The sequence below is a fragment of the Budorcas taxicolor genome, chromosome X (genome assembly GCF_023091745.1).
Source record: "Budorcas taxicolor isolate Tak-1 chromosome X, Takin1.1, whole genome shotgun sequence".
In the NCBI taxonomy this organism is placed as follows: Eukaryota; Metazoa; Chordata; class Mammalia; order Artiodactyla; family Bovidae; genus Budorcas; species Budorcas taxicolor.
Window position 1 is genome coordinate 89,333,768 of NC_068935.1, and position 20,826 is coordinate 89,354,593.

The following is a 20,826-nucleotide window of genomic DNA, read 5'->3' on the forward strand; positions in this document are numbered from 1 at the left end:
CACTTCTTTGACTCCTGATATTCAGACAAGTTTAACTTGACTATCACAAATTCAAATAGGCAAACTTTCTTTCAAGACTAGTTTATACTGAGAGAACCATAGTTGTTCTAGGGCACTGAGAAAAGAGCAATGGAAGCTGGAAGTTGAGCATGCTAAATCACACTCGGAATACAGTTTTCATAATATGTACATTATCAGGACAGTATATAACAACCTTCTCGAGAGGGTGTTTACTCTATAAAATGATATTTTGCTAAGCTACATTTGGGCTAAAAAGATAATGGTTATTTGAAGTAAGAAGTAAAAAATCAGTTATGAAAATATTCTGAAACTCGAATTAACAACATATGAATAAAGCAATTACTGAAAAGGGCAAATTAGATCACATATCTGAACATGCAATTATTGCTCAGTGCAGAAAGAGCAAATGATGTAAAATTTCTTAAATACTTTTTTAAATTCAAAGCTGGACCGACAAACCAATTCCCATCACAGAAGGACTTGCTGACAGGACTGAAGCTGTGAGTGAGAAAACAACTTAAAAAAAATTAATGAAAATGCCACACAACCAACGTGATCAGATTTTAAAGGCCCTCAATACAATACAAGCCACAAGACTGGTACGAAAAGTACACATGCACACAAGCGCGTGCATGCACATACACACACATCCCAAACTCTGGGTGACCAGTTAAGGCAACTTAAGAAACCCATGTGGCTTTGGCTTTCTGAAATGTTATAGTGCTACCAAGAAGCGATTCTGAAAGCATCTGAAAAACGTGCAAAGTGCCTGAAAACAGTGCCTGGCAACTGAGACAGTTTGCAAGCGTGATTCAGAGGTCTGCCAAGGAAACAAAAGAAGCCTCCCTCCTCCCGGTGAGAACGCACACGGCAACGAGAGAGGTGCTCCGGGCACTACTTATTGTCAGGTAGGCGGAAAGCAGAAGTCTGTGCACGAGCGGTACATACTAGGGATCGCCCTCCGGCAGGGACGGGGCCACGGAGTTTCCATTGGTTGGGGAACCGCCCAGCTTTAGTTTTTGCAGATATTCGGCATGCACGGGCTTGTGGCACTGGAGAACCTTGATCGCATCTTCGACTTTGAACCACTCTCGCTTCCTCCCAATGCTAACCGAATCTTCCCAATCCTCCAGAATCTCAGTGACAGTCAGTACATACACGTACGTTCTGTGCTTGCGATCTTGGTTCTGCTCGAAAATGCCCAGGAGCCGGCCTAACTTCCCCTTGACTCCCGCTTCTTCAAACACCTCGCGGACGGCCGCACCGCCCGGCTCCTCCTCGGGCTCCATGCCCCCGCCCGGCACGATCCAGCGGTCCGGGTACCGACTGCTACTCACTAACAGCACCTCGTCCTCGCGCTCGCTCCGGAAGCACAGGCACGCCGCCCGCTTCTTGAACCCCTCCGGGTCGTAGGTCCGCGTCTGGTTCGGCTTGCACTTCATCTTCGAGGCCGTCCGCCGCCGCTCAGGTCCCCGCCGCCGCTCAGGTCCCCGCCGCCGCCGGGTCGAGGGGCTCCAAGGTGCTGGGGAGAGAAAGAGCCGCGGGGAGGGGCAGAGAGTGAGAGAGAGGGGCCTCAGCCCAGGAGCCCCAGGAGCTCAGGGAAGATAAGGCGGGGGCGGGGACGGGGGCGGGGGCGCGCGAGGTACGTCAGTCGGTCCGTCCCCTGCGCGGCCGGGGGTCCCGGGCACAGACGCCAGAGTGGAGGAGGCACCGCCCCCGCCCCCATCCCCGCCTCCGCCCCGAGCCCGCCACTCTGCGAAGAGCCCACTCGCGTCTCTGGTGCGCGTCTCCGTCCGTCCCTCCTTCCCTCTTCAGCCGCCCAGACTGAGGCTGAGCGAGGTGATGCGCATTCGCGCGCGCGTCCGCGTCCCCAGGCACGTGCGCGTTCCCGTCGGAGGGCGGGGGTCTCGCGGCTCCCGCAGCGCCCGGCGCCACTGGCGCACAGCGCAGGCGCCTGGCCCTTCTCCGGCTGGGGCTGTCCGTCCCCCAGGGTGAAAGGCACCGCATTGTGACTTGGGCCAGCTTGTTTCCACGTGTGCCTTTGACCCAGACGTGGCTGTGGCGCGGCCGGACGTTTCTCTTCACCCTCTCCAGCAGGTCGCAGAAAACACACACGCAGTCGTTTTACACACGGCACCACAAGACGGATGGTCAAGTGCATAAGGTCGTAGTCATCTTCCACAATGAAGAGTACCGGCTTACTTATAGGAAGGCCTCGGCTTTGTCAAGATGATCCTAGGTATTGGGCGAAAGAGTACCGAATCGTTGCTGAGTCATTTCGTGCAGTTTTGTTTTTTCAACAGGTTCTTCACTTGGCCAGGCACCTTGGCACAGTCCACGACTGAACAGCTTTCTTGAACCTACCCCTGTTGACATCTTACCTAACCTCTGGTCTCTGGTTTCCTCATCAGTAAACTCCTCACCTACTTGGTTCAGACCTTTGCACTTTAGGTCATATTCACCCAACAGCTGGAGAGCCACGCAAAGCAGGAATCTCTCCCCTTCACACACTCCACACGTCTCTTTCTCATTGGGAAGCACTGGTTGAGGTTTTGGGAAACATGCCTCTGGCAGTCCCTTCGCATTTTACATTTTGAGTTTCAGAAGCCTCCTGGCCTGGGACTCCAGCAAGGCCACTTGGTGATCTCTCACCTCTGTCTGCTGCTGTTGCTGCTAAGTTGCTTCAGTCGTGTCCAACTCTGATGGCAGCCAACCAGGCTCCTTCGTCCCTGGGATTCTCCAGGCAAGAATACTGGAGTGGGTTGCCATTTCCTTCTCCAATGCATGCGCGCATGCTAAGTCGCTTAAGTCCTGTCCGACTCTGTGCGACCCCATGGACAGCAGCCCACCAGGCTCCTCTGTCCACGGGATTCTCTAGGCAAGAAAACTGGAGTGGGTCTAGCCATCCTATACCCTTGGCCAAGAAGTGGCCTTCCCACAACCCCAGATATAACAACCTAAAGCCTTCCCCCTGCATTTTATTCCTTCTGATTGTTTCCCTGCTCTCACAGTAACCTTATGGAGAAGACCTCCGATGTCCCCCACATTTTGCCTTATTGCAACTTAGGCATCTTTGTCTCTTTTACCTGCAGACACTGCTGGCATCAGGCAAGCCGGATCATGACAACTCACTTTTCCAAGGAAATAATCCATTCCTCAAGGGGAAATCGAATCGGAAAGGTATGTGGAAAACGGTTATGAAACATACAGTCCGGTTTTTAAATAACAAGTTTGTTCAGCTTCCCAGGGTCTGTTCCACTCTGTGTATACCCAAATAGCCCATAAAAATGATTCTGTTCCTGGTGGCAAGACTACCCCCAATATCTTGAGCATAATATGACAAAAGTATGTGGGCATGATAGAACAAAACTATAGGAAGAAAAAGATAAGAGATATACAGAGTATCACCTGAACCAATAGCCATACTACCTCTAATGACCATATTTCAATGATGTATGGATGATCAAAGAACATTTGGTGGAATGCAACAGACCATGACCAAAAACAAACTAGGAGGACTTCCCTGGAGATCCGGTGGTTAGGACTCTGCACTTCAAAGCAGGAGGCACAAGTTGGATCCCTGCTCAGGAAAGTTTCCTCTGCTGCATGCTAGGACTTCCACCCTACCCCCCACCAAAAAAAAAAACACAAAACACTACACTAGGAAAAAATATACATTTCAGCAAGATGTATTCCTCAGTGTGTTCATACTGACAGTTAAAAATCAAAAACAAAATCCATCATAATCAGAATCTAGGCAAGTATATCAATTATCACCCATGTTATTAGATATCATTTAAAATTTTGTTTCCCATGTAATGAGATCGTAAAGAGAAAAATGCCTGCCATTTTGGTAAAGAAGACAAAATTCTCTTTTTTGCAGACAGGAGGAATATATTCTTGGGAAACACCTGAGAAGTGATGTAAAAATAAACTTCTTTAAGTGGGAGAAATTAATGAATATTAAAATTTACAATCCCAAGAGCTTTCATGTATGCCATCAATAATCCTGTAGAAAATAGAATGGGTAAATGATCACATCACAGTGGTAGTATCAACCACTACAAAGTAAATGAAACACCAAGGAATCCTAAAAATATGGTTAGGACATTGTAAAATGATAAAACTCATACTCAGCTTTAAAAGATATTTGAGTAAATCAAGAGGCAATTTAGCAAAGTTGGGAGATTGTGCTGGTGTCTGCAGGGATTATTATTATGCATTTCTTGCTTAGTACTTTCTTGTTTTCAGTCACTTAGTCGTGTCGTGATTCTCTGGGACCCCATGGACTGCGGTACACCAGGCTTCCCTGTCCTTCACTATCTGCTTAGGACTTGAAAGTGTTAGTCCCTGAGTCATGTCCTGCCAACTCCTCTGTCCATGGGATTCTCCAGGCAAGAATACTGGAATGGGTTGCCATTTCCTTCTCCTGTCTGCAGGGAGGTGTGGACCAAACAGGCTGCAGCTACATCACAGGTCTGCTTCACAATTGCCAGGTACTATCTGCTTGTCATACCAGAGGTGCCGTTTTATAGTCTATTCCACCATTGCCACGTTAGATTACACCCATGGAATATGTCTGTGGTTCCAAATAGGAAAAGGAGTACGTCAAGGCTGTGTATTGTCACCCTGCTTATTGAACTTATATGCAGAGTACATCGTGAGAAACGCTGGACTAGAAGAAACACAAGCTGGAATCAAGATTGCCGGGAGAAATATCAATAACCTCAGATATGCAGATGACACCACCCTTATGGCAGAAAGCGAAGAGGAGCTAAAAAACCTCTTGATGAAGGTGAAAGAGGAGAGCCAAAAAGTTGGCTCAAAGCTCAACATTCAGAAAACGAAGATCATGGCATCCGGTCCCATCACTTCATGGGAAATAGATGGGGAAACAGTGGAAACAGTGTCAGACTTTATTTTTGGGGGCTCCAAAATCACTGCAGATGGTGACTGCAGCCATGAAATTAAAAGACGCTTACTCCTTGGAAGAAAAGTTATGACCAACCTAGATAGCATATTCAAAAGCAAAGACATTACTTTGCCGACTAAGGTCTGTCTAGTCAAGGTTATGGTTTTTCCTGTGGTCTTGTATGGATGTGAGAGTTGGACTGTGAAGAAGGCTGAGCGCCGAAGAATTGATGCTTTTGAACTGTGGTGTTGGAGAAGACTCTTGAGAGTCCCTTGGACTGCAAGGAGATCCAACCAGTCCATTCTGAAGGAGATCAGCCCTGGGTGTTCTTTGGAAGGAATGATGCTAAAGCTGAAGCTCCAGTACTTTGGCCACCTCATGCAAAGAGTTGACTCATTGGAAAAGACTTTGATGCTGGGAGGGACTGGGAGCAGGAGGAGAAGGGGACGATCGAGGATGAGATGGCTGGATGGCATCACGAACCTGATGGACGTGAGTCTGAGTGAACTCCAGGAGATGGTGATGGACAGGGAGGCCTGGCGTGCCGCGATTCATGGGGTTGCAAAGAGTCGGACACGACTGAGCGACTGAACTGAACTGAACTGAATATGTCTGTGCTGGGGGTGGGGCATAGTTTTTGGAAGGTAGAGGAGAGGCAACATTATAATATGGAAGGAGGTAGAGAGTGAATTCCTACTGGCAAAGTCATAGCATGTTTCTGGATAATGAGATCCACAAGTTGCAGGTTTAGTACAATGTCAAGGATATTTACAAATTAGTTTTTTCCCCTGATTTTCATAAAATAATTGTATTTTCCACCTGTTAAAACAATAGGGCAAGACAGTTTTGACTTTTTCTAAACAAGAGTAGAAATCTTTTCTGAAAGACTAGCACTCCACTGTGTGGTTTATGTATAGTTCAGCGCTACTGCACTGATGAGCAGGGTTGTTTTTTGAGCCACTGTAGTAGTAGACTGTTACAGCGACAGCTGTGATACGTGCATGCCTCCCACATTGTCATAGCCTTGGCGATGGAGCTTGCTTTGATGGGACAACAGCATGTGTGAAGCAAGCAGAGAGTTGAAAAGCGCTTGTGCACTGGGGTTTGCCCTCAGTTGCTGTTCTTGAAACAAGATGATAGCAATGTGAAGAAGCCTGGGCTAGGTGAATGATGTGAGATCCATGGTCCATGCATCGCTTTCACCCTAGCTGCCAGAGAATCATTTACCAGAAGTGTGGGTGAGACCATCCTATACCATGCAGCCCCCAGCAGAGCCAGTTAGCTAACAGAGCACTGACCACGAATGCATTAAGTCTTCTGAGAACTGCAGGATTGCTCAGCTGAACCCAGCTGAACTCATTGAGCTGCAGAATTGTGAGCAAAAGAATCAGTTGTGTAAATTGTGGGGTGCATCAAGAGCTAGCTGACACAACCATTAACTGCCATCCATCAAATTCCAACCAAAACTAAAGAGAGAATGTATATTTCCTAGTAGAATTTCACCTCTTTTGAAGAGATTGACATTGAACTGAGTCAGACCTTGACTCTGACTCCAAAGGTAATCTTCCCTTCACTATGACAGATTGCACGTGTGCTGAGATTGCTGAGATGCGCACACAGTACGTGTCGTCCCTTATGGTACAGATGTTCTCCTCTCTCATTTTTTTTTTTCCTACCTGGGTGATCCAGGCACCCAGGAAACCATAGCTTCTATGTAATGTTCTAAAACTGAGATGATCTGCCCTGAGAGCAACAGGTCAGGGATACATATTTGTGCACTTTTTCTGAGTTAGGAAGGAGCAGGCAGATTGGAAAGTGAGAGCAAGATTAGAAAAATGATCGCGCACAGTTGGGCACCTTTCTTGGTGAGATGGGCAGGGAACCTAGAATTGTCTCTTTTGTGATTAAACTGAAGTGGAATGCAATTCTAAGAGGGAGGAGTTCTCCACAACAGATGTCAGCTCAGATGGAGACAATTTCAGACCTTCTCAGAGCTTATGGTATTTATAGCCGATTCCAGCTTTCAGGAGAGTTACCACCCATACCTGCGAGAATTTCTGGATGTATTAAAGGGAAGCAGAGTCAGGGAATGTGATTTTAGTAGTAGTCAATGAGTGGGGAAAATTGGTGTTTTGTTAACCAAATGCCCTAGAATTTAAATCTCGCTCTCTCACTAGCTGTATAGTCTTCAGTTCAGTTCAGTTCAGTCGCTCAGTCGTGTCCGACTCTTTGCAACCCCATGAATCGCAGCACGCCAGGCCTCCCTGTCCATCACCAACTTCCGGAGTTCACTCAGACTCGCGTCCATCGAGTCAGTAATGCCATCCAGCCATCTCATCCTCTGTCATCCCTTTCTATTATACTCTTATACAAACCTTATATTCACTAATTAATCTCTCCAGTTACATTTTTTCTTTTTTAAAATTTTATTTTATTATTTATTTATTTTTTACTTTACAATATTGTATTGGTTTTTTTGATGATTTTTGTGTTTCTGTCATTTTTTTTATTTGCAAAGCCTTGGATTTCCAAAGGCTCCCATTGTGAGGACATTTCAGAAACTGAGAGGTGTTAGAAAGGCCAATGATGATGAATCCAGGAAGTCGCCAGTACACTAGTAAAAGGCTCCTGAGTACAGGGAGCTGCTGTAAAAGTCAGGAGATGCGTATGTTCCATGTGCTATGGTAGGCTCTGGGATTAGAGCAATCAGGCAAGCTGATCCAGGTCTCTTAGTACAGAATCATGTAGTCATATCTTAAACCCAGTGGTCTCGAAAGATTTGTCATGATTGTTGATGGAGGAGGTGTCTTACCTGCACACATGCACACAGACACACTCACGCACAGTTAATAAATTAGAATTCTGAAAGCTAGCTAAGATCACAGTTTTGGAGCCAGTCTGTCTGCCTCCAAAGCCTCAAAGAATGTCTATGACATCAAACCCTTTTTCATAATAATGTATTTCAATTTAATTGAGAGCCACTACCTGCAGCTCCCCTGACTGTGCTTGCCTATTGTTGTCCTTAAGAGGAACTGGGAACTGAATGTTCTGCCCTATCTAAAGGGCAGGGGCTGAGTGGGCAGCTCCTGTGCCCAAGCCCTTCATGTTGAGTATGGCCCCATCTGACAGCCATGTGACCTCATGTTGCTGTCCCACTACGGGCTGCCTCCTTTTGCCTCTATTTTGCAATTAGTCTTCACTACAATTAGAGTTAGAATTCTCTTCACTGTGACTTTGGTGATGCTTATTTTAATTGGCACTTTTTGAAGTATGTGTGATTATCACTGGGCCAGAAATTATTCCTTAACCTCCCCAGTAGATTGGATAATGCAGAGAATTACGTTATGCTCAACAGATTCAATACACCAATAACTTAAATACCTGTGATCAGTTTTTGATTGCTGCACAGCAAATTGCCTCGAATTTGGCAGCTTAAACCAGCCCATATGTATTATTTCCCAGTTCCCATAGATAATACATGCTGCATGGATCAAGTGAGTTCTCTGCTTAGGATCTTATGAGGCTGAAATCAAGGTGTCAATGTGGCTGGAATCTTACCTGGAGGCTCTGGGGAAGAAGCAGCTTTTAAGCTCATCCAGGTGATTGGCAGAATTTATCTCTTATGGTGGCAGGACTGAACTATGTCTTTGCAGGGTCTTGTCGAAGCTGCTCTTGGATCCTAGAAGCTGCCTGTTTTTCTCATCATATGGTTCCCTCAATCTTCAAGCAAATGATGGTGTGTCAGAACCTTGTGCTTCAAATTTCTTTTGCTTTCCTCTGCTGCAAGCCAGGGAAAACTCTCTGCTTTTAAAGGACTGCTGTTATTATGTTAGGCCCCTCTGGATAATCCAGGATAATCTCCCAATTTTGAGGTAAGTGGTTTAATAATCTCAGTTACTACTGCAAAATCCCATTAGCCATGCAAATATAACACAAATGTGCCTGTGATTCCTCCTCTAATTGACAGTACCTGGGATTATGGTGAGGTATCTTGGGAAACCAGTTTTAGGATTCTGTCTACCATAGCCTTTAATAACCATCAGATAATTATTTATTAAAACCCTGTTTTGTGACCCTGATGGAGTATCTGTAAATTCTGTGATCATATTGCAGGTCTTCACTGAGTTCCAGCATGTCATCATGTAATTTAATTTGCACCAGTGACTAGTGCCTTCACAAGTGTATTGTCAGGGTTCCAGAGGAACAGAACCAATAGGATATTTAGAGAGAGAGAGAGAGAGAGGAGAGAAAGAGATTTTTTTATTAGGAATTGGCTCACATATTTATAGAGGCTGACAAGAGCCCAAGATATGCATTCAGCAAGGTGGAGACCTAGGAGAGCTGATGGTACAGTTAATTTGAGTCCAAAGGCTGAGAACCAGGAGAGCCAGTGGTGTAAGTTCTAATCCAGAAGTGCTGAGATTGAGCCTCAAGAGCTTGTTCAGTTCAAGTCTACAGGCAGGAAAAGACCAGAGTCCCACCTCAAGCAGTCAGATTTGATTGCCTCCTCCTGAAGGAAGCTCAGCTTTTTTGTTCTAGTCAGGCTTTCAACTGTTTGGTATGGGACATCCTCATTAGAGGGCAACCTGCTTTACTCAATCCACTGATTCCAGTGCCGATCTTATCTAAAACTCCCTCACAGACACACTCACAATAATGGTTGACCTACTGTCTGGGCACTTTCTGTGGCCCAATCACGTTGACAAAAAATATTGCACATCAGTCCAGGCATCTTGACACAGTCCATACGTTATCATTTATTTTAAAATTCCTATTCTTTGTTAATTAACTGCTTAGTTTCCCACCTTCCTTGCCTGTAAGAGGGAGCTGTGGATAAGTTCCCTTTGTTAGTTTTATTTTAACTAATTACCTTTAAGAATATGTGTGTGAAAGGGAAACGCTGATCAGGAAGCAGTGTACATTCTATATGGTAAAGGAGAATATCGCATCATGTAGCATGCAGATTTAATAATACCTAATATTTATGAAATAGTTACCATATAGCACATCCTTTTGTGTGTTTTTAAAGCGCTTTACCTTGTTTGTTCAGCAAAACCCCACGAGACACATGCCATTGTTATTCCCATTTCCATATGAAGAAACTGAGGCACAGAAATAATTTGCTGAAGATGTCAACTGTTAAGTGGTAGGCCCAGGGTTGGAATCTATGGCTTCAGAACCAATGTCCATAACTAGTCAGTGTGAGCATATAATTTATCATCCACACCAGAATGAGAGCACTATGAAAAATTATACCTCAGTGGGCATAAAACAGAAAAGACTTACATATGTGAAGACGCTGTTCACTCTATTAGTGAAAATCCTTTGGGTTGCAAGGAGCAGGAAATTATTTTCTAGGTTGGCTCAATGGAAAAGGAAGTTCATGATCTCAGAGCATTTGTAACATCTGCATCACTTTCCCTCCCTGTGGTAGATTACTCCTGTCAAAATAAAAATTGATTTATTATTATTATTTAAAAAACAAACAGGAAAAAAACCTTCTTTTTGCCTCCCTATTTCTTACTCCCTGTGGGGACATTTCTCCTCCCCTTGGTAGCCTACCTCACATAGCGAGGGTCTACACTCACTGTCTCCAGTTCCCTATCCTTCCATTCTGTCTTAATCTTACTGTGATTGAGTGAGGACATCTTCACCTGAACTGAAACTTCTAATCAATGTAATAATGACATCAATATTTCTAAGTCAGTTGCTATGTGACAGTTCTTTCTTGTGTATCCTGTCTATAATTTTGGGCCAAGTCAATCACGCCTTCCACCTGGAACTACTTTCTCCCCTGGTGTATCATTTAGCATTCTCTGGAGATATGGAAACAATAGGATATATATACAGGAAGAGATTCTTTAAAGAATTGGCTTATGCAGTTGTGGAGACAGAATTCCCCCAATCTGGTGTCTGCAAGCTGGAGTCCCAGAGAGGCTTGGTGGCTTAATTCATTTCAACTCCAGTGGCCTGAGAATCAAGAGAACTAATGAGGTAGATTCTAGTCAGGGTCTGAAGACCTGAGAAACTGTAGCACTGAGAACAGGAGAAGATCAATATCCTAGTTCATTCAGTCAGTCAGGAAAGGCCCAGATTTTCCTTCCTCCTCCTTTTTGTTGTATTCAGCATTATTTGCCCTCACACTGGGAAGGACAGACTTCTTTTCTGAATCCAGTCCAAATTAAACTCAGATGTTAATTTCACCCGGAAATAGCCTTGCAGACATACCCAGAAATTATGTTTAGCCAAATATTTGGATACCCCGTGATCCAGTCAGGTTGACGCATACACACCTGGGTTCCAGGACAACACTTTCCTGGTGTTCCCTGATGTCATGTAACTGTAGCTGCTCAGTCTCCTTGGCTGGTTCTCCTCCTTTCTTTGTGTTCTCTCCATATTGACAAACCTCAGAACTGAATCCTTATCCTCTTCTTCTCTACCTACACTCATTCCTTTCATGATCTCATCCAGGACCGAGGCTTTCTGTGCCATCTATACCCTCTTTTCTCCCCAGCTTTGATATCCAACTTAGGCTCCAGAGTCTGTTGTCACTGTCCACCTAGAAGCACAAATGGATATCCAATAGACATTACATTTCAATCATGCAAAAAATGAACTTATTTCATTTCAGCCAATCAAATTCTGTTGGTTGTCATCTCAGTTAACATCAGCCTTCCAGATACTCATTTAAAAATACTGGGGTCAGGGGAATCCCTGGTGGTTCTGTGTTCCCAATGCAGGGGTTCTGGCTTCGATTCCCTGATCAGGGAACTAGATTCCACATGCCCCAAATAAAGATTGACATGCCCCAACTAAAAATCCCACATGTTGCACCAAAGATTGAAGATCTTACATGCTCCAACTAAGTCCTGGCACAGCCAAATAAATATTTAAAAATATTGGAATCAGTCTTACCATTATATCCATCCAGATATCCTGTTGATTCTGTGGTCTAAGTAGACTGGGAGTATGAAAAATTTTGCCTTCCCCACTCCTACCACTTGATTCTAAGCCACTACAACTTCTTGCCTTGATTAGTGCAACAACACAACATCAAAATATTTACGTGACCTACAAGTTTCTGCAAGATTTGGTGTGTTATTTCTCTGAAATCCAACTACATTACCACGAAATCCCTCCATATCTACCGTAAGTAATCACACGTTACCTGAAGGCTCTTCAACTGGTTGTTGTCTGTGTTTAAAATGTTCTTCCTCTACATATTTAATGGCTGATCCCACCAACTCCTTCAAATCTTTGCCTAAATACACTTTCTGAGTGAGGCTTATTCTGACTACTTAACAAAATTTCCAATTTCTCAACATTCCAGATCTTTCTTTGTTGTTGTTATAGTTCAGTGGCTAAATCATATCTATAAATATAGAAATATATATACTTTGTCTATAACTCATGCTTCCAGTTTTCACAATCTTCCAGTTGTTGTTCAGTTGCTCAGTTGTGTCTGACTCTTTGCAACCCCATGGATTGCAGCATGCCAGGCTTCCCTGTCCTTCACCATCTCCTGAATTTTGCTCAAACCCATGTCCATTGAGTCAATGATGCCATCCAACCATCTCATCCTCTGTCATCCCTTCTCATCCTGCCTTAAATCTTTCCCAGCATCAGGGTCTTTTCCAATGAATCAGCTCTTCACATCAGGTGGCCAAAGTATTGGAACTTCAGGTTCAGCATCAGTCCTTCCAATGACTATTCAGGGTTGATTTCTTTTAGGATTGACTGGTTTGATCTCCTTGAAGTCCAAGGGACTCTCAAGAGTCTTCTTCAGCACTACAGTTAGAAAGCATCAATTCTTCAGTGCTCAGCCTTCTTTATTGTCCAGCTCTCACATCCATACATAACTACTGGAAAAACCATAGCTTTGATTATACAGACCTTTGTAGGGAGTGATGTCTCTGCTTTTTAATACGCTGTCTATTCTTACAAGAAGCAAGCATCTTTTAATTTCATGGTTGCAATTATCATCAACAGTGATTTTGGAGCCCCCCAAAACAAAATCTGTCATTGTTTCCACTTTTTCCCCTTCTATTTGCCATGAAGTGATGGAACTGGATGCCATGGTCTTAGTTTTTTGAATGCTGTGTTTTAAGCCAGCCTTTTCACTCTTCTCTTTCACCTTCATCAAGAGGCTTTTTAGCTCCTCTTCACTTTCTGCCATTTGAGTGGTATCATCTGCATACCTGAGGTTGTTTGTATTTCTCCCAGCAGTCTTGATTCCAGCCTGTGATTCATCTAGTCGGCATTTCATGTGATGTACTCTGCATATAAGTTAAATAAAGAGGGTGACAATATAAAGACTTGTCTTACTCCTTTTCCAATTTTTAACCAGTCAGTTCTGGCATGTAAAGTTCTAACTGTTGCTTCTTGACCCACATACAGGTTTCTCAGGAGATAGGTCAGGTGGTCTGGTATTCCCAACTCTTTAAGTAATTTCCATAGTTTGTCATGATCCACACAGTCAAAGGCTTTAGCATAGTCAATGAAGCAGAAGTAGGTGATTTTCTAGAATTTCCTTGCTTTCTCTATGATGCAGCGAATCTTGTCAATTTGATCTCTGGTTCCTCTGCCTTTTCTAACTCCTTGCTTGTACATCTGAAAGTTTTCAGTTCACATATTGCTGAAGACTAACTTGTAGACTTTGAGAATTACCTTATTAGCATGGAAAATGAGTGCAGTTGTGCAATAGTTTGAGGATTCTTTCTGCCCCCTTCTGATGTCTGTGTCAGAAACTTTCTCTGTCTCTTTTATACTTTGATAAAACTTTATTACATAAAAGCTCTGAGTGATCAAACCTCATCACTGGCCCCGGATTGAATTCTTGTCCTCTGGAGGCCAAGAATCCTGGCATCTTTTGTGGTTTACCAGCAACCTTTCATCTTGGGGCCTCATCTGGGATTCTTCAGGACAAGGATGCTTGGAGCTCTAGTTCTTTGTTCTCCTAGTGAACATGCTTTCTGCTGTACTTTACTAACTCTACAGTGTGCTTGTGTGAATGAATTACACACCCTGCGTGAAGCAAGTGAGGAGCCCTGCTCTTCAGTTCTGCAGTTCTGCAGTGATCTCACACTGCTTATGGCAGAAACCCTGTCAGGGGTTTATACCGACCTGCCAATGGACTTCCCTGGTGGCTCAAATGGTAAAGCGTCTGCCTACAATGCGGGAGACCCGGTTTCAATCCCTGGGTTGGGAAAATCTCCTAGAGAAGGAAATGGCAACCCACTCTAGAATTCTTGCTTGGAAAATCCCATGGATGGAGGAGCCTGGTAGGCTATAGTCCATGGGGTCGCAAAGAATTGGACACGGCTGAATGACTTCACTTTCACTTTCTTTTACTTTGAGCATTCTTTAGCACTGCCATCCTTTGAGATTGGAATGAAAACTGACATTTTCCATCCTGCAGCCACTGCTGGGTTTTCCAAATTTCCTGGCATATTGAGTATAGCACTTTCACAGCATCATCTTTTAGAATTTGAAATAGCTCAACTGGCATTCCATCACCTGTACTAGCTTTGTTTTTAGTGATGCTTCCTGAGGCCCACTTGACTTCACACTCCAGGATGTCTGTCTTTAGGTGAGTGACCACACCATCATTGAAAACCTGGTCATTATAGTTATTCTGTGTATTCTTGACACCCCTTCTTAATCTCTTCTGCCTGTTAGGTTCTTACCATTTATATCCTTTATTGTGCCCATCCTTGCATGAAATCTTCCCTTGATATCTCCAATTTTCTTGAAGAAATCTCTAGTCTTTCCCACTCTATTGTTTTCCTCTACTTCTTTGCATTCTTCATTTAAGAAGGCCTTCTTATCTCCCCTCGCTGTTCTCTAGAACTCTATGTTCAGTTGGTTATCTTTCCCTTTATCCCTTGCTTTTCACTTCTGTTCTTTCCTTGACAATTTATAAAGCCTGCTCAACTTGCTCTAATCTGCTTTCCATAGCAGTATAATATTCCTACTTACAGTGTAATTCAGTCATTTAGTTTATTTATTGTTTATATAGGTACCCCAAAATATGAGTTCTGTGAAGGCAGAGACAGATATACATTTTGTTTACTTTAGTATCTTCAGGGTCAACAGTAGTGCCTGGCAGGTAGCTGTTAATCATTATGCATTTGGTCTAATTGCCAAGTAGACTGGAAGTGCAAAGTAGGGTGGGTTCTAGACATGGAGAAGTCCAGTTCAGGGGTGTCATTAAGGGTTCAGATTCTTTCCCTCTTTTCTCATCCACCTCAGTGTCCTCCATCATTTTGGTCCCCAGATGTCTGTAGCAATACAGAGCTCATATCTAGAAAGGGTAATATTTAGGGAAAGTGGAAAATATCTTCCAGTGTTCCTTTTCCAAGAGCAAGAAAACTGTGGCATAATACTTTCCACCCCCATAATCCCAAGAATATGAGACTGAATCTGGTCATATGACCAACCCCAAATCAGTGATTGTCAGTGATATTGGATGCATCATAACTGGCTTAGATGAACATGAGATGATGAGGATTTTATCACAATGTCCCCTGAAAAAACATCCATATACTGTTATGATGAGAGAGAGAGAGAGAGTGTTTGTGTTTGTGATTGATAGGGGGGCAGAATTCTGATACGTAGTGGTTTCAGATCATAAAGAAGTAGATTATAGTAATTCAGGAGGCAGGAGATGGGAGAAGAGTTGACATCTTGCATATAAACTCCTGGTCTGCTAATCACATGAGGCTAACATCATCTGATATGTCTATCTCAGACTAGATACTGTGTTGACAAAGGCACTAGGAATACTCACAGTCAAGTGAGTAGAGACATTTTTGCCCAAACAGTAGTTAGATTGGCATTAAAAGTTTTGTTTTATAAATGAGTAACCTTCTGACTGATAACATCCTCTTCATGTAGCCATGTTAATGCATGTGTGCTGAGTCATGTCTGACTCTTGGTGACCCAATGGACTGTACCTACCAGGCTCCTCTGTCCATGGAATTTTCCAAGTAAGAATATTAGAGTGGGTTGCTGTTAATACCTTTATCAAACAGCATTTGTGTCTTGGGACCTACATATTCCCTTTTGTTGGGTTCAATTTTGAAGTAATATATAACATACATAAGAAGCATGAAACATATACAGAGATTAATAATGAATAATTATAATGTGAAAATCTATGTAACCACCACCCAAAACAGTGACTCAAATATTATTAAAACCCCAGAGCCCCTGTGGCTCCCCTCTGACCACAACAGTGTCTCCTCAATAAAGAAATCTGCCATCCTGATCCTTGCTCAGTATCTCTTCCTTGCAGCTTATTATAGCTTCACTTACTGCCTATGTAAACTACACTAAACTATTTAGTTTCATTAAAGATAAACCTTGTATCAATAGATACCACATGTTTGACTTTTTTAAGTGTACACTTAGAGAACCACCTCATGTAACTTGTTTCTAGAAGCTGTCTGAAATGTTGAAAGGAACCCTTCTTTCCAGGTTAAAGGGAGAAATTCTCTCCCCAAGTATGCGCTTGAGAGTGAATTCAGTGCGAGAGTATACATGAGAGCTAAACAGTATTTTTTTTTAATATTTTTATTTTTACTTTGCAATACTGTATTGGTTTTGCCATACATTGACATGAATCCACCACGGGTGTACATGCATTCCCAAACATGAACCCCCCTCCCACCTCCCTTCCCATAACATCTCTCTGGGTCATCCCCGTGCACCAGCTCCAAGCATGCTGTATCCTGCATCGGACATAGACTGGCAATTCGATTCTTACATGATAGTATACATGTTTCAATGCCATTCTCCCAAATCATCCCACCCTCTCCCTCTGAGTCCAAAAGTCCACTCTACACATCTGTGTCTTTTTTCCTGTCTTGCATACAGGGTCATCATTGCCATCTTTCTAAATTCCATATGTATGTGTTAGTATACTGTATTGGCGTTTTTCTTTCTGGCTGGCTTCACTCTGTATAATCGGCTCCAGTTTCATCCATCTCATCAGAACTGATTCAAATGTATTCTTTTTAACGGCTGAGTAATACTCCATTGTGTATATGTACCACAGCTTTCTTATCCATTCATCTGCTGATGGACATCTAGGTTGTTTCCATGTCCTGGCTATTATAAACAGTGCTGCGATGAACATTGGGGTACATGTGTTTCTTTCTATTCTGGTTTCCTCGGTGTGTATGCCCAGCAGTGGGATTGCTGGGTCATAAGGCAGTTCTATTTGCAATTTTTTAAGGAATCTCCACACTTAAACAGTATTTTTGACCTCCAGTGAGTCTATAGGCCAGTTAGGAAGATGGTGTAGGCTGTAGGCTGCTAGAGCTAATGGTAGCCCAGGTTAGCAGTAAGGCCATGGGTGAGGCATTCCTTGTGCCACCTCTTACTGGTTTGTGATTTGGGGCAAATTTCTCTACCTCTCTGAGCCTGTGAACTTCTTTTTTAAAAACTTATTTATATTTAATTGAAGAATACTTGCTTTACAATATTATGTTGGTTTCTGCCACACATCAATATGAATCAGACATAGGTATACATATGCCCCTCCTACTTAAACCTCCCTCCAACTTTCCACCCCATCCCACCCCTCTAGGTTGTCACAGAGCCCTGGTTTGAATTCCATGAGTCACACATGAAATTCTCATAGTTATCTATTTCACAAATGGTAGTGTATATGTTTCCATGCTATTCTCCATTCATTCCACATTCTCCTTACCCCTCTGTGTCCACAAGTCTGTTCTCTATGTCTTCATCTTCATTGCTGCCCTGCAAATAGGTTCATCAGTACAATATTTCTAGATTCCATATGTATGCATTAATATATTTGTTTTACTCATTCTGACTTACTTCACTCTGTAAAGTAAATTCTAGTTTCATCCATCTCATTAGAACAGACTCAAATGCATTTCATTTTATGGCTGAGTAATATTCCATTGTATATATGTACCACTACTTCTTTATTCATTCATCTGTTGGTGAACATCAAGGTTGCTTCCATGTCCTGTATATTGTAAATAGTGCTTCAGTGAACATTGGGGTACATGTGCTCTTTCAAATAACTTATGCTTTCTTCAGGGTATATGCACTCATCTCACATACTAGTAAAGTGATGCTTAAAATTTTCCAAGCCAGTCTTCAGCAATACATGAACCGTGAACTTCCAGATGTTCAAGTTGGTTTTAGAAAAGGCAGAGGAACCAGAGATCAAATTGCCAACATCCGCTGGATCATGGAAAAAGCAAGAGAGTTCCAGAAAAAGATCTATTTCTGCTTTATTGACTATGCCAAAGCCTTTGACTGTGTGGATCACAATAAACTGTGGAAAATTCTGAAAGAGATGGAAATACCAGACCACCTGCCCTGCCTCTTGAGAAATCTGTATGGAGGTCAGGAAGCAACAGTTAGAACTGGACATGGAACAACAGACTGGTTCCAAATCGGGAAAGGAGTTCGTCAAGGCTGTATATTGTCACCCTGCTTATTTAACTTATATGCAGAGTACATCATGAGAAATGCTGGGCTGGAGGAAGCACAAGCTGGAATCAAGATTGCCAGGAGAAATATCAATAACCTCAGATATGCAGATGACACCATCCTTATGGCAGAAAGTGAAGAAGAACTAAAGAGCCTCTCGATGAAAGTGAAAGAGGAGAGTGAAAACATTGGCTTAAAGCTCAACATTCAGAAAGCTAAGATCATGGCATCTGGACCCATCACTGCATGGGAAATAGATGGGGAAACAGTGGAAACAGTGGCTGACTTTATTTTGGGGGGCTCCAAAATCACTGCAGATGGTGATTGCAGCCATGAAATTAAAAGACACTCCTTGGAAGGAAAGTTTTGACCGACCTAGACAGCATATTAAAAAGCAGAGACATTATTTTGTCAACAAAGGTCCGTCTAGTCAAGGCTATGGTTTTTCCAGTGATCATGCATGGATGTGAGAGTTGGACTATATAGAAAGCTGAGCACCGAAGAATTGATGCTTTTGAACTGTGATGTTGGAGAAGACTATTGAGAGTCCCTTGGACTGCAAAGAGATCCAGCCAGTCCATCCTAAAGGAGATCAGTCCTGGGTGTTCATTGGAAGGACTGATGTTGAAGCTGAAGCTCCAATACTTTGGCCACCTGATGTGAAGAGCTGACTCATTTGAAAAGACCCTGATGCTGGGAAAGATTGAGGGCAGGAGGAGAATTGGACAGCAGAGGATGAGATGGTTGAATGGCATCATCAACTCGATGGACATGGGCTTCGGTGGACTCCAGGAGTTGGTGATGGACAGGGAGGCCTGGTGAGCTGGGGTGCATTGGGTCGCAAAGAGTCGGACATGACTGAGTGACTGAACTGAACAGGGTATATGCACGATAGTGTCATTATCGTGTCATATGGTAGTTTTCTTCCTAGTTTTTTAAAGTTTTCCATAGTGGCTGTATCAGTTTACTTTCCTGCCAACAGTGCAAGAGTGTTCCTTTTCCTTCATATCCTCTCCAGCATTTTTTGTTTGTAAATTTCTTGATTATGGCCCTTCTGACTGGTGTGAGATGATACCTCGTTGTAGTTTTGATTTGCATTTCTCTAATAATGAAGGATGTTGAATATCTATTGTGTGTTTATTAACTATCTATATGTCTTCATTGGAAAAATATCTAGTTAGGTCTTCTGCCCACTTTTTGATTGAGTTGTTTGTTTTTCTGGTATTGAGCTGAATGAGCTGCTTGTATATTTTGGAGATTAATCTTTTGTCTGTTGTTTCATTTGCTGTTATTTTTTCCAGCAAATTGAGGGTTGTTTTGCTGTGCAAATGCTTTTATATTTAATTAGGCCCCATTTGCTTATTTTTGTTTTTATTTCCATTACTCCGGGAGGTAGGCTGTAGAGGATCTTGCTGCGATCCATGTCAAACAGTGTTCTGCCTATCTTTTCCTCTAAGAGTTTTATAGTTTCCAGTCTTACTTTAAGTTTTTTAATTCATTTTGAGTTTATCTTTGTATATGGTGTTAGGAAATGTTCGAATTTCATTCTCTTGTACTTAGCTGTCCAGTTTTCCCAGAACCACTTACTGAAGAGATTACCTTTTCCCCATTATGTATTCATGCCTCCTTTGTCAAAGATAAGGTGCCCATAGATTGGTGGGTTTATCTCTTGACATTCTATCTAGTTCCATTGGGTTGTATTTCTATTTTTGTGCCAGTACCATACTGCCTTGATGACTGTAGCATTGTAGTATTATCTGAAATTAGGAAGGTTGATTCCTCCAGCTTCATTCTCAAGGTTGCTTTGGCTATTCAGGATCTTTTATGTTTCCATGTAAATTGTGGAATTATTTCTTCTAGTTCTGTGAAAAATAATCATTGGCAGTTTGATAGGGGTTGCAGTGAATCCATAGATTGCTTTGGGTAGAATCGTCATTTTCACAATATTGATTCTTCTAATCCAAGAGCATGGTATATATCTCTTGATCTGCTTGTCACCTTGATTTCTTTAATCAGTGTCTTATAGTTTTCTGTATACAGTTCTTTTGTCCCTTTAGGTAGGTTTATTCCTAGGTATTTTATTATTTTTGTTGGATTGGTGAATGAATTGTTTCCTTAATTTCTCTTTCTGAGTTTTCATTGTTGGGGTATAGCAGTGCAAGTGATTTCTGTGTATTAATTTTGTATCTTGTGACTTTACTATAGTCACTGATTAGCTCTAGTATTTTTTGTTGGCTTTTTTTTAGCATTTTATATGTTTAATATCATGTCATCTGCAAACAGTGAGAGTTCTACTTCTTTTCCAATCTGAATTCCTTTTATTTCTTTTTCTTTTCTAATTACTGAGCCTTGACTTCCAAAACTATATTGAATAATAGTAGTGAGAGTGAACATGCTTGTCTTGCTCCTGCTGTTAGAGG

At 42.6% G+C, this 20,826-nt stretch overlaps 1 protein-coding gene across 1 annotated transcript; it reads right to left on the reverse strand.

The window, feature by feature from the left end:
* Positions 1-968: 968 nt before the first annotated feature.
* Positions 969-1,463, reverse strand: LOC128070351 (diphosphoinositol polyphosphate phosphohydrolase 3-beta). Its single transcript, XM_052663667.1, has one exon. The coding sequence runs from the start codon at positions 1,461-1,463 to the stop codon at positions 969-971; it is 495 nt and encodes a 164-aa protein (XP_052519627.1).
* Positions 1,464-20,826: the final 19,363 nt, after the last annotated feature.